The following is a 25434-nucleotide window of genomic DNA, read 5'->3' on the forward strand; positions in this document are numbered from 1 at the left end:
GTAACATTGTGAGGTAATAATCTGAGGTAACATTCTGAGCTAATAATCTGAGGTAACATTGTGAGGTAATAATCGGAGGTAACATTGTGAGGTAATAATTGGAGGTAACATTGTGAGGTAATAATCTGAGGTAACATTGTGAGGTAATAATCTGAGCTAACATTGTGAGGTAATAATCTGAGGTAACATTGTGAGGTAATAATTGGAGGTAACATTGTGAGGTAATAATCTGAGGTAACATTCTGAGCTAATAATCTGAGGTAACATTGTGAGGTAATAATCGGAGGTAACATTGTGAGGTAATAATCTGAGGTAACATTCTGAGCTAATAATCTGAGGTAACATTGTGAGGTAATAATCTGAGGTAACATTCTGAGGTAATAATCGGAGGTAACATTGTGAGGTAATAATTGGAGGTAACATTGTGAGGAAATAATCGGAGGTAACATTGTGAGATAATAATCTGAGGTAACATTGTGAGGTAATAATCTGAGGTAACATTCTGAGGTAATAATCGGAGGTAACATTGTGAGGAAATAATTGGAGGTAACATTGTGAGGAAATAATCGGAGGTAACATTGTGAGGTAATAATCTGAGCTAACATTGTGAGGTAATAATCTGAGGTAACATTGTGAGGTAATAATTGGAGGTAACATTGTGAGGTAATAATCTGAGGTAACATTTTGAGCTAATAATCTGAGGTAACATTGTGAGGTAATAATCGGAGGTAACATTGTGAGGTAATAATCTGAGGTAACATTCTGAGCTAATAATCTGAGGTAACATTGTGAGGTAATAATCGGAGGTAATAATCGGAGGTAACATTGTGAGGTAATAATCTGAGGTAACATTCTGAGGTAATAATCGGAGGTAACATTGTGAGGTAATAATTGGAGGTAACATTGTGAGGAAATAATCGGAGGTAACATTGTGAGATAATAATCTGAGGTAACATTGTGAGGTAATAATCTGAGGTAACATTCTGAGGTAATAATCGGAGGTAACATCGTGAGGTAATAATTGGAGGTAACATTGTGAGGAAATAATCGGAGGTAACATTGTGAGATAATAATCTGAGGTAACATTGTGAGGTAATAATCTGAGGTAACATTGTGAGGTAATAATCGGAGGTAACATTCTGAGGTAATAATCGGAGGTAACATTGTGAGGTAATAATCTGAGGTAACATTCTGAGGTACTAATCAGAGGTAACATTGTGAGGTAATAATATGAGGTAACATTCTGAGCTCTGAGGTAACATTCTGAGGTAATAATCTGAGGTATCATTCTGAGGTTATAATCGGAGGTTACATTCTAAGGATATAATTGGAGGTAACATTCTAAGGATATAATTGGAGGTAACATTCTGAGATAACAATCTGAGCAAAGAATCTGTAGTAAGAACCTGAGGTAACAATCTGCGATAATAATTGGAGTTAACATTCTGAGGTTATAATCGGAGGTAACATTCTAAGGATATAATTGGAGGTAACATTCTAAGGATATAATCGGAGGTAACATTCTAAGGATATAATTGGAGGTAACATTCTAAGGATATAATCGGAGGTAACATTCTAAGGATATAATTGGAGGTAACATTCTAAGGATATAATCGGAGGTAACATTCTAAGGATATAATCGGAGGTAACATTCTAAGGATATAATTGGAGGTAACATTCTAAGGATATAATCGGAGGTAACATTCTAAGGATATAATTGGAGGTAACATTCTGAGATAACAATCTGAGCAAAGAATCTGTAGTAAGAACCTGAGGTAACAATCTGCGATAATAATTGGAGGTAACATTCTAAGGATATAATTGGAGGTAACATTCTAAGGATATAATTGGAGGTAACATTCTAAGGATATAATTGGAGGTAACAATCTAAGGATATAATTGGAGGTAACATTCTAAGGATATAATCGGAGGTAACATTCTGAGATAATAATCTGAGTAAAGAATCTGTAGTAAGAACCTGAGGTAACAATCTGCAATAATAATTGGAGGTAACATTCTGAGGTATTAATCGGAGGTGATATTCTGCGGTAATAATTGAAGAGAACATTCTGCGGTAATAATCAGAGGTAACAATTTGAGGTAACTATTTGAGTTAAGAATCTGCTGTAACAATCTGGGGTAAGAATCTGCGGTAACAATTTGATTTAGGAATCTGCGGTAATAATATGAGATAATAATCTGTGTTAACAATTTAAAATAACTATTTGAGTTAAGAATTTGCTAAAACAATCTGGAGTAACATTCCGCAGTAACAATCTGATCTAACATTCTGAGGTAATAAATGTAATTAACAATCTGTGGTGACAATCTGAGGTTACGATTTGAGGTAACATTATTACGTAACATTCTAAGTTGGCATTCTGAATGTAAGAATATGTGGAAACAATCTGAGTTTACAATTTGAAGTAACAATCTGCACCGCGTCCATGCACAGTATAAATCTGAGGCATTAATATACACCGCGTCCATGAACAGTATAAATCTGCAGCATTAATATACACCGCGTCCATGTACAGTATAAATCTGAGGCATTAATATACACCGCGTCCATGAACAGTATAAATCTGCAGCATTAATATACACCGCGTCCATGAACAGTATAAATCTGCAGCATTAATCTACACCGCGTCCATGTACAGTATAAATCTGAGGCATTAAGCTACACCGCGTCCATGTACAGTATAAATCTGAGGCATTAATATACACCGCGTCCATGAACAGTATAAATCTGCAGCATTAATATACACCGCGTCCATGAACAGTATAAATCTGCAGCATTAATCTACACCGCGTCCATGTACAGTATAAATCTGAGGCATTAATCTACACCGCGTCCATGTACAGTATAAATCTGAGGCATTAATATACACCGCGTCCATGAACAGTATAAATCTGCAGCATTAATATACACCGCGTCCATGAACAGTATAAATCTGCAGCATTAATCTACACCGCGTCCATGTACAGTATAAATCTGAGGCATTAAGCTACACCGCGTCCATGTACAGTATAAATCTGAGGCATTAAGCTACACCGCGTCCATGCACAGTATAAATCTGAGGCATTAAGCTACACCGCGTCCATGTACAGTATAAATCTGCAGCATTAATCTACACCGCGTCCATGTACAGTATTAATTATGCAGCATTAATCTACACCGCGTCCATGTACAGTATTAATTATGGAGCATTAATCTACACCGCGTCCATGTACAGTATAAATCTGCAGCATTAATCTACACCGCGTCCATGTACAGTATAAATCTGGAGCATTAATCTACACCGCGTCCATGTACAGTATAAATCTGAGGCATTAAGCTACACCGCGTCCATGTACAGTATAAATCTGCAGCATTAATCTACACCGCGTCCATGTACAGTATTAATTATGCAGCATTAATCTACACCGCGTCCATGTACAGTATTAATTATGGAGCATTAATCTACACCGCGTCCATGTACAGTATAAATCTGCAGCATTAATCTACACCGCGTCCATGTACAGTATAAATCTGCAGCATTAATCTACACTTCAACCATCTGCAGTATAAATCTGCGGCATAACATTATTAGTGATTGGCCTGGGGAGACCGCTCACTCTGTGACTGCAGAACATTATTCTGTAATTTTTCCATTATTTGGGGATTACACCATCCAGCTGGACCATGTATCTCATATAAGGAGCTGCTGGTGAGGTATGAGGCACCAGGTACCCCCTCACTCAGAGCGCTGGCGCCGGATCGGGCCGAGTGAGACATCACAGTAATCCGCTGCTGCGTCTGACACCCTGTCACACATTCAGGGCCAATTTGCTGCTTTTGATCTTGATGCAGGTTGCGCGGCCTGAGAGTCACAAACAGGCAGTGACAGCCCCCGCTGTGCCCCCCACCCTCAACAACGTCATCGATGCTTCACTGAGGTCTATAATCACAGGAATGAAGTGCACACAATGACGAAAGCCTCAGAGAACCATCACAGGGGTAGTGGAGGCTGTTAGATAGAGGAGACTGGGAGCGTTCCCCCAAGTCTGGAGATAGAGGAGACTGGGAGCGTTCCCCCAAGTCTGGAGATAGAGGAGACTGGGAGCGTTCCCCCAAGTCTGGAGATAGAGGAGACTGGGAGCGTTCCCCCAAGTCTGGAGATAGAGGAGACTGGGAGCGTTCCCCCAAGTCTGGAGATAGAGGAGACTGGGAGCGCACACTCAGGTCTGGAGATAGAGGAGACTGGGAGCGCTCACTCAGGTCTGGAGATAGAGGAGACTGGGAGCGCTCACTCAGGTATAGAGATAGAGGAGACTGGGAGCGCTCACTCAGGTATAGAGATAGAGGAGGCTGGGAGCATTCCCCCATGTCTGGAGATAGAGGAGACTGGGAGCGCTCACTCAGGTCTGGAGATAGAGGAGGCTGGGAGCGCTCACTCAGGTATAGAGATAGAGGAGGCTGGGAGCGTTCCCCCAAGTCTGGAGATAGAGGAGACTGGGAGCATTCCCCCATGTCTGGAGATAGAGGAGACTGGGAGCGCTCACTCAGGTCTGGAGATAGAGGAGACTGGGAGTGCTCACTCAGGTCTGGAGATAGAGGAGACTGGGAGCGCTCACTCAGGTATAGAGATAGAGGAGACTGGGAGCGCTCACTCAGGTATAGAGATAGAGGAGGCTGGGAGCATTCCCCCATGTCTGGAGATAGAGGAGACTGGGAGCGCTCACTCAGGTCTGGAGATAGAGGAGGCTGGGAGCGCTCACTCAGGTATAGAGATAGAGGAGGCTGGGAGCGTTCCCCCATGTCTGGAGATAGAGGAGACTGGGAGCGCTCACTCAGGTATAGAGATAGAGGAGACTGGGAGCGCTCACTCAGGTATAGAGATAGAGGAGACTGGGAGCATTCCCCCATGTCTGGAGATAGAGGAGACTGGGAGCGCTCACTCAGGTCTGGAGATAGAGGAGGCTGGGAGCGCTCACTCAGGTCTGGAGATAGAGGAGACTGGGAGCGTTCCCCCAAGTCTGGAGATAGAGAAGGCTGGGAGCGTTCCCCCAAGTCTGGAGATAGAGGAGGCTGGGAGCGTTCCCCCAAGTCTGGAGATAGAGGAGGCTGGGAGCGCACACTCAGGTCTGGAGATAGAGGAGGCTGGGAGCGCACACTCAGGTCTGGAGAGAGTGGATGCTGGGAGCGCACACTCAGGTCTGGAGATAGAGGAGACTGGGAGCGCACACTCAGGTCTGGAGATAGTGGATGCTGGGTGCGCACACTCAGGTCTGGAGATAGAGGAGACTGGGAGCGCACACTCAGGTCTGGAGGTAGTGGGGGTCCCAAATACCATAATCTGTGGCAGCACCTTCTATGTAATAGATTTTCCTGCTGCCTCTATCGATATACATTATATTCCATACTTGCCCCACCGCACCTTATAACATCCATGTGCGACCTCTGATCCCATGTAATTTCCATACACAGCGTACTGAGAACATGTTCCTGCGGAGCCTCCAGGTGCAGGTGCTGCTTTGCGCGTCCCACATGTGACAGCCCGGGGCACATACCTCCAAAATCATAATAATAAAAATATTAACGTCTGAATCTAATCCGCCGGGGTCTGGAGATCTCACAGCTCCTGGCTACAAGGGGAAGTTCACACGTCACAGGATTCAACACAAAATTGGTTGTGGATTTGGAAGAAAATCTGCCGCAGAAATAAAAGGAAGACCCTCCGAATCCTGCCCTGAACTTGTGGCATTTATTTGGATGTTGATTAGTCCCATTAAAAGGGCTTAATCCACGTGTGAAAGCCCTATGTATTCTCCATGTACATCCTGTAAGGCTAGATTCACACTGAGGAAACCAAGCACTGCCCATCACCTGCCCAATACCATCCCTACAGTGATCATGGTGGGGGCAGCATCATGTATAGAGGAAACCAGGTACTGCCCATCACCTGCCCAATACCATCCCTACAGTGATCATGATGGGGGCAGCATCATGTCTGGGGGAAACCAGGTACTGCCCATCACCTGCCCAATACCATCCCTACAGTGATCATGATGGGGGCAGCATCATGTCTGGAGGAAACCAGGCACTGCCCATCACCTGCCCAATACCATCCCTACAGTGATCATGGTGGGGGCAGCATCATGTCTGGGGGAAACCAGGTACTGCCCATCACCTGCCCAATACCATCCCTACAGTGATCATGATGGGGGCAGCATCATGTCTGGAGGAAACCAGGCACTGCCCATCACCTGCCCAATACCATCCCTACAGTGATCATGGTGGGGGCAGCATCATGTCTGGGGGAAACCAGGTACTGCCCATCACCTGCCCAATACCATCCCTACAGTGATCATGGTGGGGGCAGCATCATGTCTGGGGGAAACCAGGCACTGCCCATCACCTGCCCAATACCATCCCTATAGTGATCATGGTGGGGGCAGCATCATGTCTGGGGGAAACCAGGCACTGCCCATCACCTGCCCAATACCATCCCTACAGTGATCATGGTGGGGGCAGCATCATGTCTGGGGGAAACCAGGTACTGCCCATCACCTGCCCAATACTATCCCTACAGTGATCATGGTGGAGGCAGCATTATGTCTGGAGGAAACCAGGCACTGCCCATCACCTGCCCAATACCATCCCTACAGTGATCATGGTGGGGGCAGCATCATATCTGGAGGAAACCAGGTACTGCCCATCACCTGCCCAATACCATCCCTACAGTGATCATGGTGGTGGCAGCATTATGTCTGGAGGAAACCAGGCATTGCTCATCACCTGCCCAATACCATCCCTACAGTGATCATGGGGGGGGGGGGGCAGCATCATGCCTGGAGGAAACCAGGTACTGCCCATCACCTGCCCAATACCATCCCAACAGTGATCATGGTAGAGGCAGCATCATGTCTGGAGGAAACCAGGTACTGCGCATAACCTGCCCAATACCATCCCTACAGTGATCATGGTGGGGGTAGCATCATGTCTGGGGGAAACCAGGCACTGCCCATCACCTGCCCAATACCATCCCTACAGTGATCATGGTGGGTGCAGCATCGTGCCTGGGGGAAACCAGGTACTGCCCATCACCTGCCCAATACCATCCCTACAGTGATCATGGTGGGGGGCACCATCATGTCTGGGGGAAACCAGGCACTGCCCATCACCTGCCCAATACCATCCCTACAGTGATCATGGTGGGGGGCACCATCATGTCTGGGGGAAACCAGGCACTGCCCATCACCTGCCCAATACCATCCCTACAGTGATCATGGTGGGGGCAGCATCATGTCTGGAGGAGACCAGGCACTGCCCATCACCTGCCCAATACCATCCCTACAGTGATCATGGTGGGGGCAGCATCATGTCTGGAGGAAACCAGGTACTGCCCATCACCTGCCCAATACCATCCCTACAGTGATCATGGTGGGGGCAGCATCATGTCTGAAGGAAACCAGGCACTGCCCATCACCTGCCCAATACCATCCCTACAGTGATCATGGTGGGGGCAGCATCATGTCTGGAGGAAACCAGCTACTGCCCATCACCTGCCCAATACCATCCCTACAGTGATCATGGTAGAGGAAGCATCATGTCTGGAGGAAACCAGGTACTGCGCATAACCTGCCCAATACCATCCCTACAGTGATCATGGTGGGGGCAGCATCATGTCTGGAGGAAACCAGGCACTGCCCATCACCTGCCCAATACCATCCCTACAGTGATCATGGTGGGGGCAGCATCATGTCTGGGGGAAACCAGGCACTGCCCATCACCTGCCCAACACCATCCCTACAGTGATCATGGTGGGTGCAGCATCGTGCCTAGGGGAAACCAGGTACTGCCCATCACCTGCCCAATACCATCCCTACAGTGATCATGGTGGGGGACACCATCATGTCTGGGGGAAACCAGGCACTGCCCATCACCTGCCCAATACCATCCCTACAGTGATCATGGTGGGGGGCACCATCATGTCTGGGGGAAACCAGGCACTGCCCATCACCTGCCCAATACCATCCCTACAGTGATCATGGTGGGGGCAGCATCATGTCTGGAGGAGACCAGGCACTGCCCATCACCTGCCCAATACCATCCCTACAGTGATCATGGTGGGGGCAGCATCATGTCTGGAGGAAACCAGGTACTGCCCATCACCTGCCCAATACCATCCCTACAGTGATCATGGTGGGGGCAGCATCATGTCTGAAGGAAACCAGGCACTGCCCATCACCTGCCCAATACCATCCCTACAGTGATCATGGTGGGGGCAGCATCATGTCTGGAGGAAACCAGCTACTGCCCATCACCTGCCCAATACCATCCCTACAGTGATCATGGTGGGGGCAGCATCATGTCTGGAGGAAACCAGGTACTGCCCATCACCTGCCCAATACCATCCCTACAGTGATCATGGTGGGGGCAGCATCATGTCTGGAGGAAACCAGGTACTGCCCATCACCTGCCCAATACCATCCCTACAGTGATCATGGTGGGGGCAGCATCATATCCGGAGGAAACCAGGCACTGCCCATCACCTGCCCAATACCATCCCTACAGTGATCATGGTGGGGGCAGCATCATGTCTGGAGGAAACCAGGTACTGCCCATCACCTGCCCAATACCATCCCTACAGTGATCATGGTGGGGGCAGCATCATATCCGGAGGAAACCAGGCACTGCTTATCACCTGCATAAGCTTTGGAGTATAATACACAATATAACTTAGGATCAGTACAAGATAAGTAATGTAATATTCAGCGCGTAAATATATTTCCATGTTTTTGACATTACATTTTCCCCAGATATTGGTAAAAACCCATGTAATCCATACATACAAAGAACATACAAAGAAACCAAAACAAATAAGGTCAGAAATAAGGTGAGATGAGAGAATATTTATTTAATACTTTGTACAGAACCTTTGTTGGTGATGAAGCTCCAGCCTCCTGTATAGAGAAAGGAGTGTCCTGGTGTTCTGAGGGGATTCTGCCCATTCTTCCACACAAACAGTCTTCACATCCTGAAGGTTCCGCGGGCCTCTTCTATGAATCATGATCTTCAGTTCTTTCCATAGATTCTCAATGGGATAGAAGTCATGTGATCGGCTCAGCCATTCAAGCAGCTTTATATTATTTCGGTGAAACCATTTGAGAGTTTCCTAGGCCTTGTGTTTGGGATCTTTGTCCGCCCTTGTCTCATCTTCATCATCCTTGGAGATGGCAGCAGATTTTTGTCACAATGTCTCAGTAAATTTACCCATTCATCCTTCCTTCATTGATGTGATGTGATGCACACCCCGATGTTCCCACCTCCAAACTTCCCTGTTGGTGTTTTTAGGGTGATGTGCGGCGACATTTCTCCTCCAAACATGGTGTATGTTATGACATAAAACAGTTCCATTCTGCTCTCATCTGACCGCACTATATTCTCCCAGGATTTCATCGGCTATGCCAAATGTTGTGCAGAAAACTTTAGTTGAGCTTCACCATGCTTTATATTCACAATTGAGCCTTGTGTAGTGAGCGTGCATACAGGCCATGATGGTGTGTTGTAAGCGTGCATAAAGGTCATGGTGGTGTGTGGTGAGTGTACATACAGGACATGGTGGTGTGTTGTGAGCGTGCATACAGGTCATGGTGGTGTGTGGTGAGTGTGCATACAGGACATGGTGGTGTGTTGTGAGCGTGCATACAGGTCATGGTGGTGTGTGGTGAGTGAGCATACAGGACATGGTGGTGTGTTGTGAGCGTGCATACAGGCCATGATGGTGTGTTGTGAGCATGCATACAGGTCATGGTGGTGTGTGGTGAGTGTGCATACAGGTCATGGTGGTGTGTGGTGAGTGTACATACAGGACATGGTGGTGTGTTGTGAGCGTGCATACAGGTCATGGTGGTGTGTGGTGAGTGTGCATACAGGACATGGTGGTGTGTTGTAAGCGTGCATACAGGTCATGGTGGTGTGTGGTGAGTGTGCATACAGGTCATGGTGGTGTGTGGTGAGTGTACATACAGGACATGGTGGTGTGTTGTGAGCGTGCATACAGGTCATGGTGGTGTGTGGTGAGTGTGCATACAGGACATGGTGGTGTGTTGTGAGCGTGCATACAGGTCATGGTGGTGTGTGGTGAGTGAGCATACAGGTCATGGTGGTGTGTGGTGAGTGTACATACAGGACATGGTGGTGTGTTGTGAGCGTGCATACAGGTCATGGTGGTGTGTGGTGAGTGTGCATACAGGACATGGTGGTGTGTTGTAAGCGTGCATACAGGTCATGGTGGTGTGTGGTGAGTGAGCATACAGGACATGGTGGTGTGTTGTGAGCGTGCATACAGGCCATGATGGTGTGTTGTGAGCATGCATACAGGTCATGGTGGTGTGTGGTGAGTGTGCATAAAGGCCATGACAGTGTGGTGAGTGTGCATACAGGCCATGATGGTGTGTGGTGAGCGTGCATACAGGACATGGCGGTGTGTGGTGAGCGTGCATACAGGCCATGGTGGTGTGTGGTGAGCGTGCATACAGGACATGGCGGTGTGTGGTGAGCGTGCATACAGGCCATGGTGGCGGAGTGCATCACTTACTGTTTTCTTGAAGACAACAATACCTACTAGGTCCCAGGTCTTTTTGAAGCTCTACACAAGTGTCCTCGGCTCTAGGACTCTTCTGATTATTCTTCTCACTCCTCACCTGGTGGTGGTAAATTTATGGTTCGTCTTTCCCCTTCTGTATTATGGCCCCAACAGAGCTCACCAGTACATTCAGAAGCATAGAAATGCGCCCGTAACCAACGCCATCATAATGTTTTACAACAATTAGGTTGTGAAAGTCTTGAGGCAGCTCTGCGCTTTTAGGGTGAGCTCCCACCTGGCGTATACACAGCGTATTTCACGCTGCGCCAAATTTACGACAGCAGCTGGAAATACGCTGCGTATTCCTTGCTCACTATACACACAGGGCTTTTCAGCAGCAGCCCTATGTGTGCAGTGAGTTTTGGAAACATAGCCTTACCCATCATGTGTCTTGTGTGACACTTCGGCAATGAGAACCTTTTGTAGCCATCACTTGGGACTGAACCGGCTGATGATGTGACTTGCACTGTATTCAATCATTTTTCCCAGTGTAATTTCACATTATTACACATAATTTAATTTCTTAATTATATGTTTTTAAGTGTATAAATTACTTGAGTTGTTACCAACATCTGAGGAAACTTTCATGTAAATATATTTAGGGAGAAAAATGGTAATGTGTTCGACACTTATCACCGCTGTATGTATGTCACTATGTTATGTATGTATGTACTCAGTGACCTCACCAGCAGAATAGTGAGTACAGCTCTGGGGTATAATACAGGATATAACTCAGGATCAGTACAGGATAAGTAATGTAATGTATGTACACAGTGACCCCACCAGCAGAATAGTGAGTACAGCTCTGGTGTATAATACAGGATATAACTCAGGATCAGTACAGGATAAGTAATGTAATGTATGTACACAGTGATCTCACCAGCAGAATAGTGAGTACAGTTCTGGAGTATAATACAGGATATAACTCAGGATCAGTACAGGATAAGTAATGTAATGTATGTACACAGTGACCCCACCAGCAGAATAGTGAGTACAGCTCTGGTGTATAATACAGGATATAACTCAGGATCAGTACAGGATCAGTAATGTAATGTATGTACACAGTGACCTCACCAGCAGAATAGTGAGTACAGCTCTGGTGTATAATACAGGATATAACTCAGGATCAGTACAGGATCAGTAATGTAATGTATGTACACAGTGACCACCAGCAGAATAGTGAGTACAGCTCTGGAGTATAATACAGGATATAACTCAGGATCAGTACAGGATAAGTAATGTAATGTATGTACACAGTGACCTCACCAGCAGAATAGTGAGTACAGCTCTGGGGTATAACACAGGAGACTCCACTGTATATCTTATACTTTGTTCCATTACATTATTTCATACCCGTATACATTTTTATGATATATATTCTATATACTTTTTTCATCATTCTATCTACAGTTTCCAAGACTCCAGGACTTTACTCATGCTGCATCAGTTCTCTGGCTACTAAGGAAAAATTAGGCTTATCCCTAAAATCCACAGTTTCATCGCCATTAACCCACATCTTTTTAGGCCTCACCTAACCTTTCCTAATCAGTTGCCCCTACTAGCTCCATTCCCCCTATTGTAATTCAGCATGCCCCCGCCCCTCACATGCACTTACACCTGTTCACACAGAGATTGGCTGGTGACCGATTCATCCCCTTTTATTTTCTCTAAAATACCGATAAAGATGGCCGGAACATTGGAGAAGAAGTTCCTCTTCATAGATTGTAAGCTCTTGGGCGCCCTCAGTCCTCTGATCTCTAATGTCTGACATCACCTCAAAATTGTGAAGTGTTGGGGAATTAGGGTCGCCACCTTTCTTGCAAAAAAAATACTGTCCGTGCTAATTTGCATAATTAATTATATGTGCGTGACATCACAGGATGCACATATGTGGGGGGAAATTTTGTCCTATTCTGGCCCCTATAACTTTACAGCCTGTTTGAGGGCTAATTTTTTGTGCCCTGATCTATAGTTTTTAACAGGACATTTTTGTTCTGATGTGACTTTTTGATTACTTTTTTTTTTTTCATTAAATTTGGGAGTTGAAGTAAGTTACTAACTACAACTCCCAGCATGCCCTGATACAGCCTGTGGCTCAGCAGCTGCCCCAAACGAAAACTACAAATCCCAGTTGGACTATATAGTATAGACCAATGTTTCCCAACCAGGGGTGCCTCCAGCTGTAGCAAAACTACTACTCCCAGCATGTTGGACTATATAGTAGTATATGGTATAGGTCAGTGTTTCCCAACCAGGGGTGCCTCCAGCTGTTGCAAAAACTACAAATCCCAGATTGTTGGACTATACAGTAGTATATAGTATAGGTTAGTGTTTTCCAACCATGGGTGCCTCCAGCTGTTGCAAAACTACTACTCCCAGCATGTTGGACTATATAGTAGTATATAGTATAGGTCAGTGTTTCCCAACCAGGGGTGCCTCCAGCTGTTGCAAAACTACAAATCCCAGAGTGTTGGACTATACAGTAGTATATAGTATAGGTCAGTGTTCCTCAACCATGGGTGCCTCCAGCTGTTGCAAAAGACAACTCCCAGCATGCCTGGACAGCCGTTGGCTGTCCGGGCATGCTGGGAGTTGTAGTTTTACAACAGCTGGAGGCACCCCTGTTTGGAAAACACTGGTATAGGTTATGGTGCAACATTCCGGGAGTTGGAGGATTGGTTGGATAAATACCTGCTGTGCCCTATGTGGAATATGTGGAAATAAATCTTAGGCCCTGTTCACATATGTCCAAGCACAATGAATGAACACCGAATTTAAACAACCCTAAAGAAACACTTTTGTGACCAGATGCGTTGAGTTTAGGCTGCGTTCATTGTGCCGGACATATCTAAACCCAGCCTTATTATTATTATCATTATTATTATAGTCGCCTTATTGTGTTCGTCAAGGAGAAGCAGTGTCGGCCCAGGGGCCCGCTGGAGCTGGGGTCCAATGGGGGTTAGGGGACTCGGTGGCCGGTCTGGGGGTCTTAGTCGCCGTGTTTGCTTTCAGACTATTTGCCTAGGGGAAAAAAAAAGAAAGTTTTAGCCAAGTTTTAGTGGAGTCCCTTTTTAACCCCTTCTCGGCCACTGCCGACCAGGATGCCCCCTCCTCTCACTCCCCCCCCCCCCCCCCTTGGCACAGCGCTCCGTCTCTTGTGTGATGAGATGTTTCTTCCTCCCAGAATCTCCCTGTTATTTCGGGAGCTGCCAAACCAGTTCTGAGCTTGTGAGCGGAGACATGTCTGGAGGGACTGGGAGAAGAAGGGAGGGGGCTGGGGCGTGTGGCTGGGACATGTCAGCACAACACTAGGTCTCCCTCCTCCCCCCCTGCGTTGTGTCCCCAGTGTACACTCACTCCCAGACTCACACTCTGTACACAGCAGCACCCAGGCCGGGCACACTCAGGCCAAGGATGAGCGACAGGTGCTGAGGATGACCTAGCCAGGGGGGGGCGCAGGAGATGCTGGGGGGGCCGCACCACAAAACACCCAAAACTGAGATTGTGCAGAAGCTTCTGCGGCATGGATGAAAGATAACCAAGAGACAAAGGGGATGTGAGGGGACTTACATGGAGAGGGACATACTGGGCAGCACCTGTTGGAAAGGAGAAACCAAGACAAGGTCCATTCCAGGCCAGTGAGGCCCCACCAGCCCGGGGGGCTCGGTGCCATAGACCCTGGGATTGTGGCCTCCTGCAGCCCCCGGGGCCATGTTCTGTCTGAAGACCCTGAACCCAGGAGCAGATGGAGCTAGTGAAGGACTCGCACAATGAGGTACTGTGTCCTGTCCGCTGGAGCATTAGTCGGGCCCCATCAATAATACTTTTGTTGTATGCAGGGCCCCGCTGCAGTCCAGTGGATCCCCCCCAACCCCCACCCTCCCACTTGTTGATCCGAAAACTTTCAGCCACTTAGTCAGAAGGGCCCGGTGTGGAGCCGGAGGCAGCTGGAGGAGGGGGTGGTGGGGGTTCACTTATGGTTAGGGGGGGAGTCAATGAAAAGATGGGGGGTGGGGGTCCATTACTTTTGTTTGCTTGCTGGGGAGAAGTGAAAGCGTAGCCTGACAGACTTGTCACTGTTATTCTCTCCTAATCCTTTTGTTCCCTGCACAATGAATAGGAGGCTGGAGGTTCCCGATGCTGGGGGAGCAAAAAACTCTGCACAAGTTTCGGTGCCGGCCTGGATATCCCGAAGCTAGTGCGAGCGGCAGCAGGAAGGGGGAGCGAGCGGGCAGCATGAGGGGTGAGCGGGCAGCAGGAGCTTGGGCAAGCGGGCAGCAGGAGGGGGGAGCGAGCGGGCAGCATGAGGGGAGAGTGGGCAGCCTGAGGGGCGAGCGGGCAGCAGGAGGGGGCAAACGAGCAGACAGCATGAGGGGAGAGTGGGCAGCAGGAGGGGACGAGGGGTGGACGGAGGGGGCAAGGGGCGGCCTTATACTCTGTATCTCACCAAATACCTGCCCTGTAGGTAACAATGTTTTGGGCTCCTGACAGCAGCAGATTGTGGCTCAATATTAAGGGGTCACTCCAGTCTAAGTGTTCTCACAGTATGAGAGTGGTATCCAAACCGTGGCCCTCCAGATGGTGCAAAACTACAACTCCCAGAATGCCTAGGCAGCCAACAGCTGACCAGATATGATTTTGCAATATCTGTACACTACAGCAGGGGTCTCTAAACTGTGAACCTCCAGATGTTGCAAAACTACAACTCCCAGCATGCCCAGACAGCCAAGGCTGTCCGGGCTTGCTGGGAGTTGTACTTTTGCAACAGCTGGAGATACACTGGTTGGGAAACACTGATCTATACATTACAATAGTGGTCTCCAACCTGTGGACCTCCAGACGTTGCAGAACTACAACTTCCAGCATGCCAAACAGATATCCAGACATGTTGAGAGTTGCAGTAGTTTTGCATAATCTATACACTACAACAGTGGTCTCGAAACTGTGGACCTACAGACGTTGCAAAACTACAATTCCCAGCATGCCTGGACAGCCAAAACTGGGTTATCTATACACTACAGCAGTGGTATCCAGCCATTGGCTGTCCGGACATGCTGGGAGCTGTAGTTTTGTAGCAGCTGGAGGTCCATAGTATGGAGACCACTGTGTATATATGAATCTGAATCTCTCTATAGGGCCCGATGCTGTCAGGTCATAACCTTCTTAATAACAGGAGGAGTGTAATCATTGTGTTATACGTGATGACATCACAGTGACATCACAGCGCTGGACTTACAACTCAACTGTGTCGGCTGATCTCTGAGTTTTGGTTAAAAAAAAAACAACAACTCACCATAATAAGGCTAAAAATACTGTGTGCGAACAAAGCCTGAGGCCGTGTCTGCTAGGACTAGGACTAAACTACAAGGTGTGAACACGGCCTTATCAGCAGATGACACCAGGTCATTAAAGGGCCAATAACCCGACAGTCCTGAGACTACTGTCCGGCCGCTGATATCAGTCACGTGTATGATGGAAAGATCTCTGAAGAATACTACAGGCCTGAAATGGCTGATAATAGTGAGCAATAGACTGTATTCTCCTATCATACATACAAAAATATATCTATCTATATCTATTCTATATCTATCTCTCATATATATCCATCTCATATCTATCTATCTCATATCTATCTATCTCATATCTATCTATCTATCTATCTATCTCATATCTATCTATCTCATATCTATCTATCTATTCTATATCATATCTATCTATTCTATATCATATCCATCTCATATCTATCTATTCTATCTCATATCTATCTCATATCTATCTATTCTATCTCATATCTATCTCATATCTATCTACCGTATCTATCTATTCTATCTCATATCTATCTATCTATCTATCTATCTATTCTATCTCATATCTATCTATCTATATCATATCTAGATCTCAAATCTATCTATCTCATATCTATCTATCTATCTATCTATCTATCTACAGTCATAGCCGTAAATGTTGACACCCCTGAAATTTTTCAAGAAAATGAAGTATTTTGCTATACACATGTTTATTCCCTTTGTGTGTATTGGAATTAAACCAAAAAAGGAGGAAAAAAAAGCAAATTGGACATAATGTCACCAAACTCCAAAAATGGTCTGGACAGAATTATTGGCACCTTAACTTAATATTTGGTTGCACACCCTTTGGAAAAAATAAGTGAAATCAGTGTCTTCCTATAACCATCAATAAGCTTCTTACACCTCTCAGCCGGAATGTTGGACCACTCTTCCTATAACCATCAATAAGCTTCTTACACCTCTCCGCCGGAATGTTGGACCACTCTTCCTATAACCATCAATAAGCTTCTTACACCTCTAAGCCGGAATGTCAGACCACTCTTCCTATAACCATCAATAAGCTTCTTACACCTCTCAGCCGGAATGTTGGACCACTCTTCCTTTACAAACTGCTCCAGGTTTCTTATTGGAAGGGGTCTTTTCCCAACAGTAATTATAAGATCTCTCCACAGGTGATCAATGGGATTTAGATCTGGACTCATTGCTGACACTTCAGAACTCTCCAGCGCTTTGTTGTCATCCATTTCTGGGGGCTTTTTGACGTATGTTTGGGGTCCTTGTCCTGTTGGAAGACCCAAGATCTCGGACACAAACCCAGCTTTCTGACACTGGGCTGTACAGTGCGACCCAAAATCCATTGGTAATCCTCAGATTTCATGATGTCTTGTACACATTCAAGGCCCCCAGTGCCAGAGGCAGCAAAACAACCCAAAACATCACTGACCTCCCCCATATATCACTGTAGGTACTGTGTTATTTTCTTTGTAGGCCTCATTCCATTTTCGGTAAACAGTAGAATGATGGGCTTTACCGAAAAGCTCTATATTGGTCTCATCTGTCCACAAGACGTTTTCCCAGAAGGATTTTGGTTGCTCAAGTTCATTTTGGTAAAATGTAGTCTTGCTTTTTTATGTCTCTGTGTCAGCAGTGGGGTCCTCCTGGGTCTCCTCCATAGTGGGGTCCTCCTGGGTCACCTCCATAGTGGGGTCCTCCTGGGTCTCCTCCATAGTGGGGTCCTCCTGGGTCTCCTCCATAGCGGGGTCCTCCTGGGTCTCCTCCATAATGGGGTCCTCCTGGGTCTCCTCCATAGTGGGGTCCTCCTGGGTCTCCTCCATAGTGGGGTCCTCCTGGGTCTCCTCCATAGCGTTTCATTTTATTTAAATGTTGACAGATGGTTTGCGTGGACACTGATGCTCCCTGAGCCTGCAGAACAGCTTGAATATCTTTGGAACTTGTTTGGGGCTGCTTATCCACCATCCGGACTATCCTGCGTTGACACCCTTGATACATTTTTCTCTTCCGTCCACGCCCAGGGAGATTATCTACAGTGCCATGGGTTGCAAACTTCTTGATAATGTTGCGCACTGTGGAAAAAGGCAAATCTAGATCTCTGGAGATGGACTTGTAACCTTGATATTGTTGATATTTTTCCACCATTTTGGTTCTCAAGTGCTCAGACAGTTCTCTTCTCCTCTTTCTGTTGTCCATGCTTAGTGTGGCACACACAGAAACACAATGCAAAGACTAAGTGAACTTCTCTCCTTTTTATCTGCTTTCAGGTGTGATTTTTATATTGCCCACACCTGTTACTTGCCCCAGGTGAGTATAAAGGAACATCACAGGCTGGAAACAATCTTATTTATCCACAATTATGAAAGGTGCCAATAATTGTGTCCAGACCATTTTTGGAGTTTGGGGACATTATGTCCAATTTGCTTTTTTTCCTCCTTTTTTGATTTAGTTCCAATACACACAAAGGGAATAAACATGTGTATAGCAAAACCTGTGTTACTGCAATATATATATACAGAGGAGAGGAGATCTATATATATATATACAGAGGAGAGGAGATCTATATATATATACAGAGGAGAGGAGATCTATATATATATATATATATATATATATATACACAAAGGGAATAAACATGTGTATAGCAAAACCTGTGTTACTGCAATCCTTTTCTGTGAGAAATACTTCATTTTCTTGAAACATTTCAGGGGGACATTTACGGCCATGACTGTATCTATCTCCTATATAACAGTTCCCATTCATCCATGATTTGGAGGTCACTGTTGGATTGTTCGCTCTCGCGGAGAACTCTTTGGCACTGACACCTGGAAACTGTTCTGCAGCCTTTGCTGTAGGTTTTGGTGCTTGTGGTGATGTGTATGAGTAATGATGGTGACCGCACTGAGGCGAGACCCCAATCCTGCACCCCAGGGTGACTCATGGAGCCCAGAGCTGGAAATATACCGTGTGTACTGTATATCTCACCATGTCTGTTCTTATGTAAGGAACACCAGTATGGATGTATCTAAGGCTCCCATATTAGACTGCCCATATGAATGATCTCTCCTGATCCCCCCATACACCAGTTGGGTGGTGAGCATGCATGTGTTCTGAATCGAGAGTAAGCCGATGCCAGGCACCGTTATTGCTTCCAGACATCTCTGGGGGTGCGGCTTATCTCCCCTGAGAACAGAAATATCAGGAATGGTGAACCCCAACTCCCTGATCCTATATGATACTGTCTGCTAAGCTGTCATGTATTATAGTGTCTGAGCTTATGTATCTAAGCCTACCACATATGATACTGTCTTCTGAGCACTGTATCTAATCCCCCATATATGATAATGTCTGCTCAGTGCTGTATCTAATCCACCATATATGATACTGTCTGCTGAGCATTGTATCTAATCCACCATATATGTTACTGTCTGCTGAGCTGTCATGTGTCTGAGCTTATGTATCTAAACCTACCATATATGATACTGTGTTCTGAGCACTGTATCTAATCCACCATACATGATACTGTCTGATCAGTGCTGTATCTAATCCACCATATATGATACTGTCTGCTCAGTGCTGTATCTAATCCACCATATCTGATACTGTCTGCTGAGCATTGTATCTAATCCACCATATATGTTACTGTCTGCTGAGCTGATGTATCTAATCCACCATATATGATACTGTCTGCTGAGCACTGTATCTAATCCACCATATATGATACTGTCTGCTGAGTGCTGTATCTAATCCATAAAATATGATATTGTCTGCTCAGTGCTGTATCTAATCCACCATATATGATACTGTCTGCTGAGCTGATGTATCTAATCCACCATATATGATACTGTCTGCTGAGCACTGTATGTAATCCACCATATATGATACTGTCTGATGAACGCTGTATCTAATCCACCATATATGATACTGTCTGCTGAGCACTGTATGTAATCCACCATATATGATACTGTCTGATGAGCGCTGTATCTAATCCACCATATATGATACTGTCTGCTGAGCACTGTATGTAATCCACCATATATGATACTGTCTGATGAGCGCTGTATCTAATCCACCATATATGATTCTGTCTGCTGAGCACTGTATGTAATCCACCATATATGATACTGTCTGCTGAGCTGATGTATCTAATCCACCATATATGATACTGTCTGCTGAGCACTGTATGTAATCCACCATATATGATACTGTCTGATGAACGCTGTATCTAATCCACCATATATGATACTGTCTGCTGAGCACTGTATGTAATACACCATATATGATACTGTCTGATGAGCGCTGTATCTAAGCCTACTATACATGATGCTGCCTGCTGATATGCTGTATCTAATTCTTATCATGTGTGATACTGTCTGCTGAGCTGATGTATCTAACTCTTGTCAGGTGTGATACTGTCTATCACTACATTCCCCATAATATAATAATTTGCAGAGATTTCCTCCCTGCGTCCTATGTGCAGGTGAGCGTCCTGTCATCTGACACGGGTCGGGGTGGGGGCCCGCATTCTTCAGAGTCTATAACATGCCTGGGGCCCTGCTTTTATCTTGTCCTCGGGCCGCAACGCATGAAACCTCAGAAGCTTCAGCCCCTGTGAAATCCTCCACATTCACCACCATTATCCACGTTTCAGTGAGTCGCTCGTAAACATGTCGCTGGGAGTCGCCCCCATTACCGCCTCTTAAGACGATTTTACACACATTTACACAACTTTCTCCTAAGATGCCTTAAAGCCTGAGCAGGATCAATGAGTATCAGGGAAAAGCTGCACATAGGGGAAGCATTTTATCTGCGCACACCAGACTTCCTATAAGGAAGAGATCTGGATGACAGCACAAAGTCTGGGATCAATTTGACTTATACAAGAGAACAAAAGCTTGAAGAAATGTATATGTAAACAATACACAGCCCTGCCACGTGTCATATCACATATATAATACAGAACCCCCCCCCCCAATGTCATATAATATAGAACCCCCCAATATCATATCACATATATAATACAGACCCCCCCAATGTCATACATATAATATAGAACCCCCAATGTCATATCACATATATAATACAGAAACCCCCCCCAATGTCATATAATATAGAACGCCCCAATATCATATCACATATATAATACAGAAACCCACCCAATGTCATATAATATAGAACCCCCCAATATCATATCACATATATAATACAGAACCCCCCCCCAATGTCATATAATATAGAACCCCCAATGTCATATCACATATATAATACATAACCCCCCCCCAATGTCATATAATATAGAACCCCCCAATATCATATCACATATATAATACAGAAACCCACCCAATGTCATATAATATAGAACCCCCCAATATCATATCACATATATAATACAGAAACCTCCAATGTCATATCACATATATAATACAGAAACCCCCCCAATGTCATATAATATAGAACCCCCCAATATCATATCACATATATAATACAGAAACCCCTCCCAATGTCATATAATATAGAACCCCCCAATGTCATATCACATATATAATACAGATACCCACCCAATGTCATATAATATAGAACCCCCCAATGTCATATCACATATATAATACAGAAACCCCGCCCAATGTCATATAATATAGAACCCCCCAATGTCATATCACATATATAATACAGAAACCCCTCCCAATGTCATATAATATAGAACCCCCCAATGTCATATCACATATATAATACAGATACCCACCCAATGTCATATAATATAGAACCCCCCAATGTCATATCACATATATAATACAGAAACCCCTCCCAATGTCATGTAATATAGAACCCCCCAATGTCATATCACATATATAATACAGATACCCACCCAATGTCATATAATATAGAACCCCCCAATGTCATATCACATATATAATACAGAAACCCACCCAATGTCATATAATATAGAACCCCCCAATATCATATCACATATATAATACAGAAACCCACCCAATGTCATATAATATAGAACCCCCCAATGTCATATCACATATATAATACAGAAACCCCTCCCAATGTCATATAATATAGAACCCCCCAATGTCATATCACATATATAATACAGAAACCCACCCAATGTCATATAATATAGAACCCCCCAATGTCATATCACATATATAATACAGAAACCCACCCAATGTCATATAATATAGAACCCCCCAATGTCATATCACATATATAATACAGAAACCCCCCAATGTCATATCACATATATAATACAGAAACCCCCCAATGTCATATCACATATATAATACAGAAACCCCCAATGTCATATCACATATATAATACAGAACCCCCCCAATGTCATATAATATAGAACCCCCCAATATCATATCACATATATAATACAGATACCCACCCAATGTCATATAATATAGAACCCCCCAATGTCATATCACATATATAATACAGAAACCCCCCAATGTCATATCACATATATAATACAGGAACCCCCAATGTCATATCACATATATAATACAGAAACCCCCAATATCATATAATATAGAACCCCCCAATGTCATATCACATATATAATACAGAAACCCCCAATGTCATATCATATATATAATACAGAAACCCCCAATGTCATATCACATATATAATACAGAAAACCCCCAATGTCATATAATATAGAACCCCCCAATATCATATCACATATATAATACAGATACCCACCCAATGTCATATAATATAGAACCCCCCAATGTCATATCACATATATAATACAGAAACCCCCCAATGTCATATCACATATATAATACAGAAACCCCCAATGTCATATCACATATATAATACAGAAACCCCCAATATCATATAATATAGAACCCCCCCAATGTCAAATCACATATATAATACAGAAACCCCCAATGTCATATCACATATATAATACAGAAACCCCCAATGTCATATAATATAGAACCCCCCAAATTCATATCACATATATAATACAGAAACCCTCCAATGTCATATAATATAGAACCCCCCAATATCATATCACATATATAATACAGAACCCCCCCCAATGTCATATAATATAGAACCCCCCAATATCATATCACATATATAATACAGAAACCCCCCCAATGTCATATAATATAGAACCCCCCAATATCATATCACATATATAATACAGAAACCCCCCCAATGTCATATAATATAGAACCCCCCAATATCATATCACATATATAATACAGAAACCCCCAATGTCATATAATATAGAACCCCCCAATATCATATCACATATATAATACAGAAACCCCCCCAATGTCATATAATATAGAACCCCCCAATGTCATACACATATATAATACAGAAACCCCCAATGTCATATCAAATATATAATATAGAACCCCCCCAATGTCCTATCACATATATAATACAGAAACCCCCAATGTCATATCACATATATAATATAGAAACCCCCAATGTCATATCACATATATAATACAGAAACCCCCAAAGTCATATCACATATATAATACAGAGACCCCCAATGTCATATCACATATATAATACAGATCCCCCCCAATGTCATATCACATATATAATACAGAAACCTCCAATGTCATATCACATATATAATACAGAAACCTCCAATGTCATATCACATATATCATACAGAACCCCCCCCAATGTCATCACATATATAATACAGAAGCCCCCCAATGTCATATCACATATATAATACAGAACCCCCCAAATGTCATATCACATATATAATACAGAACCCCCCCAATGTCATATCCCATATATAATACAGAAACCTCCAATGTGATATCACATATATAATACAGAAGCCCCCCAATGTCATATCACATATATAATACAGAACCCCCCCCAATGTCATATAATATAGAACCCCCCAATGTCATATCACATATATAATACAGAAACCCCCAATGTCATATCACATATATAATACAGTAACCCCCAATGTCATATCACATATATAATACAGAAACCTCAAATGTCATATCACATATATAATACAGAAACCCCCAATGTCATATCACATATATAATACAGAAACCCCCCGATGTAATATCACATATATAATACAGAACCCCCCCAATGTCATATCACATATATAATACAGAAACCTCCAATGTCATATCACATATATAATACAGAAACTTCCAATGTCATATCACATATATAATACAGAACCCCCCCAATGTCATATCACATATATAATACAGAAACCTCCAATGTCATATCACATATATAATACAGAACCCCCCCAATGTCATATCACATATATAATACAGAAATCTCCAATGTCCCATCACATATATAATATAGAAACCTCCAATGTCATATCACATATATCATACAGAACCCCCCCCCCCAATGCCATATCACATATATAATACAGAAACCTCCAATGTGATATCACATATATAATACAGAAACCCCCCCAATGTCATATAATATAGAACCCCCCAATGTCATATCACATATATAATACAGAAACCCCCCCAATGTCATATAATATAGAACCCCCCAATATCATATCACATATATAATACAGAAACCCCCTCCCAATGTCATATCACATATATAATACAGAAACCCCCAATGTCATATCACATATCTAATATAGAACCCCCCCGCCAATATCATATAATATAGAACCCCCAATGTCATATCACATATATAATACAGAAACCCCCAAAGTCATATCACATATATAATACAGAAACCCCCAAAGTCATATCACATATATAATACAGAAACCCCCCAATGTCATATCACATATATAATACAGAACCCCCCCCCAATGTCATATCACATATATAATACAGAAACCTCCAATGTCCTATAATATAGAACCCCCAATGTCATATCACATATATAATACAGAACCCCCCAATGTCATATCACATATATAATACAGAACCCCCCCAATGTTATATCACATATATAATACAGAACCCCCCCCCCAATGTCATATCACATATATAATACAGAAACCTCAAATGTCCTATAATATAGAATCCCCCAATGTCATATCACATATATAATACAGAACCCCCCAATGTCATATCACATATATAATACAGAACCCCCCAATGTCATATCACATATAATACAGAACCCCCCAATGTTATATCACATATATAATACAGAACCCCCCCCCCCAATGTCATATCACATATATAATACAGAAACCTCCAATGTCCTATAATATAGAATCCCCCAATGTCATATCACATATATAATACAGAAACCCCCAATGTCATATCATATATATAATACAGAAACCTCCAATGTCCTATAATATAGAATCCCCCAATGTCATATCACATATATAATACAGAACCCCCCAATGTCATATCACATATATAATACAGAACCCCCCCAATGTCATATCACATATATAATATAGAAACCCCCAATGTCATATCACATATGCACTACAGACGCGCTCTCACGTTATATAC

General features: G+C 43.9%; 1 protein-coding gene and 1 long non-coding RNA gene across 6 annotated transcripts in view; one reads left to right on the forward strand and one right to left on the reverse strand.

The window, feature by feature from the left end:
• Positions 1–25434, reverse strand: part of LOC130294112 (uncharacterized) — a 196227-nt gene that overhangs the window by 1013 nt on the left and 169780 nt on the right. The window contains exon 6 of one of the 5 annotated variants that reach the window (XR_008848394.1): positions 10618–10692. The exons of 2 other annotated variants lie outside the window; for them this stretch is intronic. This is a non-coding gene — a long non-coding RNA (uncharacterized LOC130294112). Of the gene's footprint in view, positions 1–10617; positions 10693–13463; positions 13656–25434 lie in introns of those variants that run through there. 2 more of the 5 variants (XR_008848395.1, XR_008848391.1) reach the window with 2 other exon arrangements.
• ARHGEF19 (Rho guanine nucleotide exchange factor 19) overlaps positions 13877–25434 on the forward strand; it is a 90962-nt gene continuing 79404 nt past the window's right edge. The window contains exon 1 of the mRNA XM_056543565.1: positions 13877–14409. Coding sequence (XP_056399540.1) covers positions 14405–14409 — 5 coding nt within the window. The 5' untranslated portion in view covers positions 13877–14404. The remainder of the gene's footprint in view (positions 14410–25434) is intronic.

The sequence above is a fragment of the Hyla sarda genome, chromosome 10 (assembly GCF_029499605.1).
Source record: "Hyla sarda isolate aHylSar1 chromosome 10, aHylSar1.hap1, whole genome shotgun sequence".
In the NCBI taxonomy this organism is placed as follows: Eukaryota; Metazoa; Chordata; class Amphibia; order Anura; family Hylidae; genus Hyla; species Hyla sarda.